Source organism: Lampetra fluviatilis, chromosome 3, assembly GCF_964198595.1.
Source record: "Lampetra fluviatilis chromosome 3, kcLamFluv1.1, whole genome shotgun sequence".
Classification (NCBI taxonomy): domain Eukaryota; kingdom Metazoa; phylum Chordata; class Hyperoartia; order Petromyzontiformes; family Petromyzontidae; genus Lampetra; species Lampetra fluviatilis.
Window position 1 is genome coordinate 24984827 of NC_136277.1, and position 12554 is coordinate 24997380.

Here is a 12554-nt window from a genome sequence, read left to right on the forward strand (position 1 = left end):
TCCGTGGAAAAGTGTGGAGAATGGAGTGATGCCTTTTGGATTATCTGCGCCAATGTCAACATCAGCCAAACGAAGAAGTGATGCCTCCTGTCCACGAAATAACATGTGGACAATAAGGAATAATTCATGTAAGGGTGATAGAATTTGTCATGTATCAATTCAGGGTGGCAGATAACGGGAAGGGCAGGTAATAGAAGGGCGTTTAAGTGGAGTCTGGATGTAGGAAGAAACACAAATGTTTCTCCCTCATCACCGCCCAAAAAAATATAATGCCACTAAAACCAAAGTGCGTGAAATAATTGCAAAAGTCATCGCAGGGGCCCAGCCTCTGGCATCATGGCTCTAACTGCCACTGGCCCAGAGGGTGCAATTTCCCCCGCTGGTGAGGACTTAGGCACGGGGGTGGTGGAGGGGGGTGGAGAGGGCCCACTGGGAGGCTGCCCCGTGTGCAACAGTGTGGCACGCCGCGGAAAGCATTTTCGGCTGGAATGTTTAATCGTAATGGCATTGGCCGGAGGTGGCTTTACATTGGCTTCATTCCCAGCAGGGTGATCAACTTAGTTGTGGCACCGAACAATGATTTATCACGCGATTGCCTCAGCAAGAGTCCCATTCAGGTAAAAATTATGTTATTTTGAGTGAAGAATTCATTACGTCACCTGCTGCTGTTTCCATGGTTTGTAGATATATATATTTTAAAAAGAAAATATTCAATTACACTTGGCCTGGAAGCATTTGCCAATTTTCTTTAATTTAGATTCTGGTGAAAAAATATAATGGGCATTCTAAAGTTATTCATGGAAACAGCAGGTGAGTTATTCACTTCAAATCGAATGCTTTTAAACTAAGCTCTGTATAACTGCGTAGGTTTTCGCGGTCCTGCTGTAGAGCTGTCCGATGTGTTTTCTGGTCGTTCTGTGTGTTGTTCTACACGATGTCCAACGTTTCAATCCAGTCAAAACTTTTGTACAACCTGGAAACACACACCGGAGTGTCGCTTGTATATATTTCCATATATATGCCTATACTAGTTGAGCAAGGTAACGATTGAAAAAAAGAAATCACTGTTTTTTTCAGGAATGTCCTCAAGGCTCGGTAGATTTCAGGGAAATGCAGTGCACCTTATACAACGACCGCCCAATCCGGGGACACGGAGGAATATTTCAGTGGACTCCCTTTCACGGAGGTAAACGTTGCCGGGTGGCGATGTGGCCGAGCGGTTGCGCCATTTGCTGCCCGTGGCAGTGCTTTGCGATACGAGCATGGCGACCGTCATGCTTCATGCCATGGTCGTATGAAACGAAACTACACACCACACGCTTAATGGCGGACGTTATAGATCCCGTGACATCATATGAGAAGGATTGAGGCCGTGTGTGTGAGCCGCTGTCCTGGTCCAAATTTGGAAAATGTTGAAAAATTACCCGCATATTAATTAAATTGGTTAAAACCACATTTTTACATTTCACCCCTACTTGCGGTCTATACCCATTTGCGGAACTTTGCGAGCATGGCACGTTTGTGATATTAGAATGGCGCAAATTACATATGTACAAAATGTATTTCCTTGTCTAATGATGGATCGTGTGCGCGTGTATTTTGTAAGAATTTGGTCAAGGTCAAAGGTCCCCCCGTATAGCCTATATTGTTCGGCCAAGCTCTGTTAGCGAGTTTTTTGGGGGCACAGTAATGCAGTGGTTTCTGTACTGGGTGACCCGGATTCAATTCTCAGCCACAGCCAACATCAGTGTGGAGAGCGAGAAAAACGAGTCATGGGCATCCCTTAGATCGACTCAGCTTTCACTGAATACTTGGTGTGGTAGGTAAACCAGCACTGGGAAAACAAAGCTAGCATGGGGTCGTGCTTGCCACCCCCTTGTATGCCGATGTGGCCTTGATAGACACTCGCAAATAATATTTGCCCCAATAGCCTGCTAAAGGGTATACAGGGGATGTTTCTGAGAATTTGGTGAATATTTAGAAGTGTGGGTGTCAATGTAGTCTCAAAAACGGAGCTCTGTTTCATAAATAGTCCAAGGTCTATGATCTTGTGTCTCCATCTCTATGAAGTCTTCTTTGTAGAAGCTGAGAGCATAACGTATTTCCACTTGTTAAATATGCCTCTACATTTCACGGTGCTTGCCCCTGTTTTCATGCAGAATTGCCCCTGCCAAAACACATTGGCTCTTTGTTCGGAAGCTTAGAATCTGCATTCAGCTTAAAGCTATGTAATACATTTAATGTTCCATTACAAATTTAAAAAAGTCATTCAACGAACTTACAAGTACATATGGTACGTAGCAATGGGCAGACATTAGACAACAAGGCCATTCCAATGCATGCAGTTTACAGGCATGTGTTTGATTCTATTTTAAAAATGGTGCAGCTTGGCGATCTGTGTTCAATTCCTGACCACGGCTTCCATCAGCGGTGAGCGATATTTGAACTTGTCCCTGAAGAACTGTCGGTCCAACCCCCATGACCGACGTGGCCTGGAGAGAACTTAATCCAGCAGGGGATTGACAAAGATCTGCAAAGAGCACATACAATAAAACATACGTAAGAGAGCCAACACTGACCCTTCTTTTCACGAACAACAATGTTGTCTTGCCCCCTTTGCAGCTATAAACCAGTGCGAGCTGAACTGCCTCGCCACGGGACAGAACTTCTATTACAACTTTGGCCGGGTGCTCGATGGGACTCGCTGTGGCATGGACTTGGGCCAACTTTGCGTCAATGGTCAGTGCCTGGTGAGTCCTCTCGTGGTGGTCGTGGTAGTGGTGGTGCACGCATCTCTGCAAGTTCACGCGGCGGCTCAGGTTGTAAATGCATTAGGAAAGGCGTGCTGCAGTGTCGCGGTGGTTAGCGTGCTGCGTCGTGAACCTGACTGCTCAAGTTCGATTCCTGGCCACGTTGCGAGTGATATCTGAACCGATCTTAGCCTTCCTTCCAAAACCAACCCACGCTGACCATCGTGGTGAAGTATGGCCGAATAATCCCCCATAATTGGCATGGTGTGGGGGGAGGCATTCACGCAGCAAGGGACAATTAATAACTATAACTAACTATAGCTATTTTTTTATTTTACCAGGTAAGGCCCACTGAGCTATTTTGCTTTTTTGGAGAGGCGACCTGGCCACAAGTGATAGCTCAACGAAGTGGCTTATCATATGGACGTTTAGCATAGCCAAATACTCTAAAATGCATGTTTCTAAATATTAGGGAAAACCTGAGGAAAAATCCATGCGACCCCTGGGAGCACATGCAAACTACAAATATATAGGCGTCAAGGTCGGGATCGAACCTACTACCTCCTGTACACCAGGCGAGGTAGTTAACATCTCACCACCGTGGTGCGACAGCTGTGAGCACAGCTGCCTCTTGCCATAATACTTCTAAGCTGTGCACAGGTAGGATTATGTACAATACAACAGGATTTTAATTTATATGAACAGCGGCAGGGAGTTGACAATGGCTGGCTGGGGGAAGGGAGTTTCATACAGTCCTGTGTATGAAGTCAAACTGTCTCTACATTGGGTGGTGAATTTCTGTATTGACAATTTTGACCCGGCAGCAGGAATTCCACATTGGTGTGGCAAGGACCAGTATCTCCGTAGAATAACCACTGTTAATGACCCACGAGGGAGGTGCTTACTTGAGTCGACCGTGGGTTCTAACTCAGGATCTCTTCCTCTGAAGTTCTTGCCTCTCCAACATGGTGTGCATAGAATGTGTATTTGCAATTTTAATAGCGGTTTATTTTGCGTCAGTACATTTCTTGTGGAAGCGCTAACGTACAGGAATGGAGCCTTTGATGTTGCTCACAAGTATAACCATAAGACTGCTTCTGTGCTTGCCTGTCATTTGGGTTCAGCTCAGAACTCAACAGACGTAGGGCAGAGCTCATGGGCTGTGTGTGTGTTTCTTTTTGCCGCCTCCACATCAGATTCGGTTGACAGATTCGATTTTTTTTTACTATTACATTGGACACACATGACTCTCACCCCCTATCGCTAGGCCAAAGTCGAAATCAGAATCAGGATATTTATTTAGACCAGAGGAGGAATCAGATGAGCTATGAAGCTCTTTTTCACAGATGTCCAGTACGGGCGGGTCAGAAAGTTGCAACAACAAAGAATACAAAAACCGATAGGAGTGCAAAGTGTAGAAAAGCTAAGCGAGTCATTAAAACAATAAAAATAAATCAAGTACAGAAGTACAAATTGCAAACGTATATCAATTCCTGCCGATTTTGCAGATTATTGTGTTTAGTTTGTTGCCCTTCTCCAGGACTTCCTGAAAGCATGGTTGACTACGTACGGTGCAAGAGAAGTTCAACAAACATGCTTTCATAAAAGCTTGGGCAAGGCAACAAAACAACAGCCTTAGACCACAACAAGACAACACACAGTCCCTCAATAAAATTGCACGTTAAAATGTAGCTATCGATACAAATGTAATCTCTCCGAGATCTTTGTCTCGAACGTCTCAAATCACATTCATGGATTTTCCGGACATGGGTTAAGGTGCTCATAACTTTTGAGAAAACATCAGGCCCGGGTCACACTCTCATGCAATGTAATAATCAGAAAATACGAGGAAGTGTATGTTTTGCGGCAGGAGTTGGGGAATTGAGTTGCAAGCGTGACAAATCTGGCTGTCGCCTGACGAAGCTAGTTGTAATTACTGGCGAAACGTCGTACTCAGATTGTAAATGTTATGGCTTGGCTCTCCAACACACCAGTGTTGCTGTACTAATAACGAGTTGGCCACGTTCTGTTTACGTGACAAACCTTACTAGTTGGCTGTGTCGGGTGGTGGCGGGTTTAACGACACTTTTATATATTTACCCGCTCTAACCCCCAAAAAAACCCTGTATTATGGGTGACAATTCCATGAGCAGCACGGTTTCGCCTGCTGCGGACACAAGCGTCAGTTTATCCAATGCTGGGGAGCAGCGACGCTGTGGAGGTTGGGGATGCCTGAATAGCAAATGGTTCCAGGTGGCCATTGAGTACATTTTGAAGTTGCCCCCCCACTTCGTCACGTATAAGAGAACAGTTCTTACATGATAATAATATTAATAAATCTACACAACTAGTGGCCGCAGACTCAGTACTGAGCCGACTGTTTGTGCACTCTTGCGTATGCAAGGTTCTATCATGAGCATAATTAGTGTTGATGTCACCTTGTTGATGAGAGAAAGATGCAGACACCAGATGGCAGAGATCCAGTGGACATTGAATTATGCATGGGAGAGTCGATTATTTGCTATTTATGCAAATTGGATGCAATTTAGGGGAATAAGATAACATAAAACGTAGAATCTAGACCAACCACAGAAGCAAGCTGTACTTGGGAAGAGCTGTCGCAAGGCAGTGCCACGAATTGGTTCAATAATAATAATTTATCTTGTTTTTTTACCATCTCATTTTTTTTGTTTTTCTTTTCCTGGCTCATTCGTCCAGTTTTGTTTGCTCCGTTAGCCCAAGTGATGAACTTGTCATTTGCATTCAAAAATCGACTTGTACACGTGTGATTGGACGCATGTATCGCGGATTTTCAGACTAAATCGGCGATTCGATTTACCACTACACACCTAGTAAAAGCAACTTTCTATGCACATGTCAATGTAAATAACTCAGTCGTGAATTGATTCCCATGAACTCGTGTATATTTACCCATCATCCGCATTGAAAACAAGTGTCCCATAGACGTGCGCACTGTCCAGTAAATCTGTAACACGTGTTCCGCGTCAGAAGGCAATTAGGCCATGGCGCAGCATGCTCGCGGTTTTATTCCCAGCAGGGATGCGGGTTGCAGGCCACAAACCAATGCGAAATCTGGCATTCGACAACAAACTTTCCAGCACTGACAGAGAGGACCGCGTGCCTTTACGGGGTGTGGCGTCAAGAGTTCTCTGCTCCCCGGAGGGCTTCAGTGTCACGCCGATGCTGTAAATGGGGGAATTTTTTTTTAAATGTCTCAAAATCCACAGCGGTCCTGCGAGGGAGAAACGAGTCGGCGGGTTGCGATGCGCGCAAGGAGGAAACGGCGGAGTGGTGGATGCTTGTTGTCATCAGCATCGTCATCATCGTCATCATCGTCGCACTTGAGGGCACGCCGTTGCCCAGCGGCCTCCCTCTTTATTTTAGAAGAGCACCCCACGTGTTCGCGCGAGCGCCCAGGCGCGCGTGCGTGGCCTCCGCGCGTCGTGTCAAATCCGCGCGTTCGATTTGTCGCCGCCGAGCACGAGCGGTCCGTGCGTCCACGTGCACTGGCGTGCCCGTGCACGTGCGCGCCGTGCACTTCCCCGGCGCGTGGCATCACAGGGCGGAAGTGGCCTGCAGACTGCCGTTTGCGGCTTTTAGCATTGCTCCGGTTGAGACGACACCGCTCCCGCGCGGGTTTCAGTAACCTTCTTGTCTTCGAACCGACTGCGTGTTTACGTGGACGCGTGTTTGGTGTCACGTCATAAAGCCACCCCCCCCACCCCACCCCCCCCCCCCATGAGCTTGCACAATCGGGAACCGTTCCAGCGCTGCAGCTCGGGGGCATTCACATTCGTGGCGCTGATTCCCTCGCCCGCTGCCACCCCGTGATTATCCTCTCATGCCTCGTGCACTTAACTCCATTTCCAATGCCAACAACTTGGGGTGCAGCAAGTTATTGGGGGTGGGGCGGTGTGATCCTGATATGTTTATATGCCTCCCAAGGCAACACTTGTTCACATAACTTGACAGGTCCAAACAAACTTGTTCGATGCGCTTTTTTTGCACAGCCCTCTATCCAAAAACCACGTCTTAGTCAACAATATTTCATATTTCGTGGGAGCACCTTAACCAGTTAACGTTATTTCACTAAAATAATTTGTGAACAGCAGGTGATCCTAGCCATAAATGTCAGCCTCCATCCCCACCTGTACATAGCACCGATCAGAGGCTGTGGATTGAGAAGACCGAGGTGAGTGGTGGCACAGTTGTTAGCGCACTACGAACCCGGTGGCCTGAGTTTTATTTCGGGCCACGGCTAACGCAAGTGGCGAGTGAAATCCGCAACCGGAGCTGGGACTGCCCCCTCCCAATCTCCTTCACCAAACCATCCTGACCAGCATGGCGAGTTAGAGTTAAAACAACTTTCCTGACTGATGTATGTATGAATGTTGAACTTTTTTCGCACCGCACGTAAGCCAACCATGCAGTTTGTTGCGGCATGGGTAGGCCGTCCTCCAGCTAGTGGATTGACATAGCATTAATTAATGCTGTTATTACTAGCAACGTCAAAAATCCACGCGGGTGTGCCGAGTCATAAGCGATGTTAACGAATCGTCATGCAACGTATTTGTCTAATTGTACGTGACCTCTTCTCAATAGACGCTTTGCTAACAAGCGCTCGCCCTCTCTAATGCGACAAAAACGGTGGATGCGTGCGCCTTGCGGTGCGCAGACTGCGGGCTGTGACCTCATCCTGGGATCGGGAGCCAAGGAGGATGCCTGCCGCGTGTGCGGCGGCCACAACGATACCTGCCAGCACTTCCGGAGCATCTTCATGTCGTCGCACCCCTCTACCGGTGACTGCGCAGACATTAACAACAACAACAACAAACAACCATATTGTTTACAGATATATATGGTGTCTAAATGCAACTGCATCTCAAGACTTTTCACAGATAAACTACGTGAAGGTGAGAAGTGCGGAGGGTGGTGGGTCCCGGGAGGGGTGGTGGTGCATGGGGTGCGGTTCAGGGTCTTGACAGGGAAACTCAGGAGGAGAGTGCAGTGAATGCGCAGTGATGGCCCAACGGCGTGCGAGCGACCCACGCGTGCACTCGTTGTCCCAACTTCTTGTCTCACGATGCCACAACGACTATGCCTATGGGGGCGGAGCGGTGGTGCAGTGGTTCGCGCACTGCAGTACGAACATATATATAAAAAAATTATTAAATAAATATAAACTATTTTTTATTTTACCCGGTAAGGTCCACTGATCAATATAGCTCTTGTTCAGAAGCAACTTGGCCACAAATGGTAGCACAACGAAGTGGCTTATCACGTGGAAAATTATAGCAGTCAAATACTCTAAACGCATGATCCTAAATGTGGAGGGAAAACCCGGAGGAACCGGAGAAAAATCCACGCGGCCACAGGGAGAACATGCAAACTCAGAATATTGAACCCACAACAAGATAGTTAACATCTCACCACCGTGGCACCCTGAAGCGCCCAAGTTCAATTTCTGGTCGCAGAAAATGTCAGTGGAGAGTGATAAATCAACCGATATTGTTCAAGGCGGTTGTTGAATCATTCTTCACCACGCTGGTCAGTGTGAGTTGGTAAAGGCGGGTCTCAGAACTGCTATCATATATCGCTCACTGGTGATGAAAATGAGCCATGGTCAAGAATCAAACTCAGGTGTAATCCAATTGTAATAACTTAAGCATCTAGATTTTTTCCGTCGCTATGCAGCCTGTAATTACTCTGGGCCATCTGGAGTGGCACTTAATTTAAAAAGATGAAAAGAGGCAAAACTGGAGAACAATCTTCTGCCGCCAACGTAAAAGCTTAGCGCTCACAACATTGTTTTTCTCACGTTGTACTTAGCTTCAAAAGTTGCGCCCTGTGCCAAACCATAGCGATTTTTTTTAGTTTTAATGTTGAAAAATCCGTGCAGTCTTACACGCATCAAAGGAAACCTAGACACGGCCGCGTAACCTCTCTTTGTTCCCATGTGCCTAACGCAACGCTGTGGGCTTCATCTTCTGTCCTCTAAAGTCAGAAGGTGGCCCGTAGCGAATTTCTCCACCGTGTTCGTTCGTTCATTTGCACAGAATTTAGCGATTAGCTGTGCAAAACTCGTGACCAGTGACCTCAAACGAGGTACAGATATCCATCGTGTTATTCCACGTGTATCAGATATACCCTGGTTGCACGCACCTTCCAGACGGTGCTGTTATCTGAAAAAGAAAACAATTATGCGATATACCGCATCAATTTTTTATTGTATATATTTTTGTTTAATCCCCTGCGTGTAAGTGAAGTCAAACTCGACCGTATCCAAAAGTGTTGATGGACCAAAGGATGAGACTGATGCTCTCAACAGATACTGAAAAACCACCTTTGCGAAATGTGGTATTTCCCACGGTTAATTATGACCATCAGCCGCTGTGGAGCAGTGACACGGTGCCTCGAGCATAACGTGCTACGCATCTGTCCACCCGAGTACGATTCCCGCCTGATGCAAACATCAATGGCGAGTCATATCTGAAACGGTTCTGGGTCTTCCCCTTCAACCGACTAACCGGCGGGTGAAGTATGGTTAAACAACTGCTGTGACTGATGCAACGGCCTTCACCAACCCAATATTATTCTCATGCACCACGGTTGTTTTTGCTCTGATGCCTGTATGCTTCACTTATGTATTTTATTTTTTAGTTTTGCTTTTGTCATTTTCGTGGCTCAGGTCATTCTTGGAAATTAGACTCTATCCTGGTCTTTTTTATTTCCAAACTTGTTTAATAAATAAACTTGATAAACCTGCACTGACCAGCATTGTGATAAAAAAAAATCATGACTGCATGGTGTGGAGAGGCCTTCATTCAGAAGTGGAATGATAAAGGCCTCAACATAAATTACAAGTGCCTGCTGTTGCATGGTGTGCAGGTTGCTGAAGGAAGGTGCCAAGGACCAGTTTAGATAAAACTTGCGACTTGTGTTAGCCACGACCAGGAATCGTATTCAGGGCACCAGGACGACATTCCAGATGTACCACTAACAAAGCCTACGATTTTGGCACGTTAACTTTATTAAAATTCATGACTGGGGAGAGGTCACAGAATAATATGGGGGCGGTCGTTTCCCCCCACCTCCACACCTTTCCCCCCCAAGCCGACTTACTGAATTTTTAGAAGGGAAATAAAGGAAGTGCCTAATCTCACACGTTCCTTGTTGCCTTTGCCAATATTTCACGGGACTTTATTCACATTCACGAATTCTACAATCTGCCTAACCACAATCGTAGGCCCCAAACGAAGAACACATTTTGTGGCGTTGTTAAGGCGCGTGTTTGGGCAAATCCCGCGGCGTGTCACAGCGCTGCCGCTGTGCCCTTGTCCCTTCTCCCCCGCAGGCCACTTCGGCTACAGCGAGGTGGCCACGATCCCGGCCGGTGCCACCCACATCCGCGTGAGCGACAACAGTCGCAACTACCTGGGTGAGTGGCAGCTCCGTTAGGAGGCGGTGTATGTATGTGTGTATGTTTGTTGAACTTCTTTCGCACCGTACACCGTAGCTATCGAGCGTGTGCAGGCGGTGGGAACTCCGCCGTGGTCCATCGGACCAGTGAGGGCCCAAGCACCCGGGCAGTAACAAGGGCCTAGGTTCCATTCCTGACTCGGGCTCCTTTCTGCGTAGAGTCTGTATGTTATCGCCCTGTTTTGCATGGGATTCCTCCTGTTCCTCATAATTTCCTTTCATGTTTTAAAAGCAAACAAACATGTAATGGAACTGTTATTAGCTAATTATCACAATGCTGAAAAGTAATCTGTAAATTACTCAATGGGATTACACGTAGTAACATCGCCCCCTTACTATGAAAATTTGCTAGGACCTTCGTGTAAAGGAGTCTTGAGACTCAGGGAGGCTCTCATGGGTAAACAAGTTTAAATGAGTAAACATAAATTAAGAGGAAGGGAGGTGGACAGTGGGCCCCAATTATTTCCTTGCACCAGGAGCCATGGCGACCGCGCTCCTGAAGCCTCTCACACAACACGAGCAGCACATTGCTTCATTCGGCTCGTTGAAATACGCAGGAAGTGGGAGGGTGGACTATGACGAGGGCTGTGGAGGGCAGCGGGGAAAGTGGGTCTGGCTACTTAACTTCAAGGTTTTTTAAGTTTGACTCCCCTTACTGTGCATCCTACCAGCACGTAGTAACAATACTCAGCAAGGAATTGGCCAAATATTCGAGCCAGGAACCTCGTGCAAGTGAACCTTGAGGCTCGTTGATAGCAGAGAATGAGCGACTGAGGCTCGTGCTGCATTTTCCTCCCCGCATGGTCGACCAGTGCACGGTCAGACTTCAGATCAGCTCTCGTCGTCACACACGGCACACTTTGAGATGATTTTTTTTAAAACAATGTTGGCCGGCATCGTGGTGTGAAGGAACGAAAGGAGTTTGAGAACTCCTGGGTTTAGTTGTGTAGAGTGGGAGGTGGGGCTGGTTCTGGGCTTAAAAAGGAAGGCTCACGTGTGGGACATGAAGAAACTCACAAAGAGGGGAGTGCGTGGCCCCCATGGTCCTTTTCGGGTTTTGCAGCATTTTCTTGGACCTTCAGAGTTGTGCGTTTTTTCTGAGCCGTCAGAACACTGCAGATACCGTACGGCTTTCAAGTTTGTGCACTCTGAGCTTCGGTGTGAAGTAGTCGTCGCTGGTGAGCGTAGATAGCAAGGAGCAAGAAATAGCTTTGCTTTTCAAAGTTAACATGAATTTTCTTCGTTTTTTTACTCAATTTATTTTTGTAACACGTCTTTTCTCGCATGTGTTTAAATTATAAAAACTTAAATATCGGTTTGCTCTTATTGGACTATCATTATTTACTGCTTTCTGGGCCAGATCCCATCCCATCCAGTGCTCTAAAAAGTGTGCGAGTGTGGGCCGATATATAATCTGGCTGCCGTGCGAACCTGGTGTTGCGTTTTGTAGCGTAGAGTGCTTCCTTTAGCAATCGCCTCCGTGGCCGCTGAGCGTATGGTCAGTGAACGTGGCGACTTTGTTTAATTTTTTGAAGATGAGTTAGCAATAAAGGAAAGAAAAATAAAACAATCTCACTGTGCGGCGATCATCCTCTGAAATGAGCCATATCACCGTCTGCGGTTTGTTTGCCTTTGAGGATTACTAAACGCTCCGCTCTCAAGTTTTGGGGCGACCGCTACTGCCTTTGACGAATGTTCGCGACCGTCCATTGTTTTACTGTAGTTTAAAAAATGTTCACGCGAATTCCTCCATCTTTCGATGCCTTGTCGCGTATATTTTGTAGAAATTATGCGAGTGGTTGTGGGTAGGTAGTGGCGACTTCAACAAAACCCTTGAGATTATTCACATCAAAAAGAAAGGAACCACAACATTTGGGCATTGAAGAGTATACGAGTTTAAGAATAAGTTGTGTAAGTTAAAAAAACAAAGGTGGTTATCCCTGGCTGCTGGTTTCTTTTGTTGAGTTGTTTTGTTCTCCGTTTCGGGCTGATCAGCTGTGAGCAACATCAAAGATTTTTGTTAGGAATTGGCCGAGTGTGTCGCTGCTGACACCTTTTAAAGGATTTATTGTGCCTCCCCCTCCACCCCCCCTAGAGAGTTGTGTTATGACTGAAGTAGGGTCTGGAGGGAGGGGGGGTGTTTAACGTGGACCATTTCTCCACAGCCACACTTACCCATATATAGGCCTACCTGAAATTTTCACAGGGTCCCGAGCCAGCCTGTGTTTACGTAAGGGAAATTCACGGGCGGCTGTTTTGGGCTGGTGCCTTTTTATTTCTGGTCGAGATCCAAGCTGAAGAATA

At 46.8% G+C, this 12554-nt stretch overlaps 1 protein-coding gene across 2 annotated transcripts in view; it reads left to right on the forward strand.

The window, feature by feature from the left end:
- ADAMTSL5 (ADAMTS like 5) overlaps positions 1-12554 on the forward strand; it is a 48044-nt gene that overhangs the window by 17480 nt on the left and 18010 nt on the right. For both annotated transcript variants that reach the window (XM_078885872.1, XM_078885880.1), the window contains 4 exons: positions 1078-1186; positions 2623-2750; positions 7447-7570; positions 10126-10209. In XM_078885872.1, coding sequence (XP_078741998.1) covers positions 1078-1186; positions 2623-2750; positions 7447-7570; positions 10126-10209 — 445 coding nt within the window. The remainder of the gene's footprint in view (positions 1-1077; positions 1187-2622; positions 2751-7446; positions 7571-10125; positions 10210-12554) is intronic.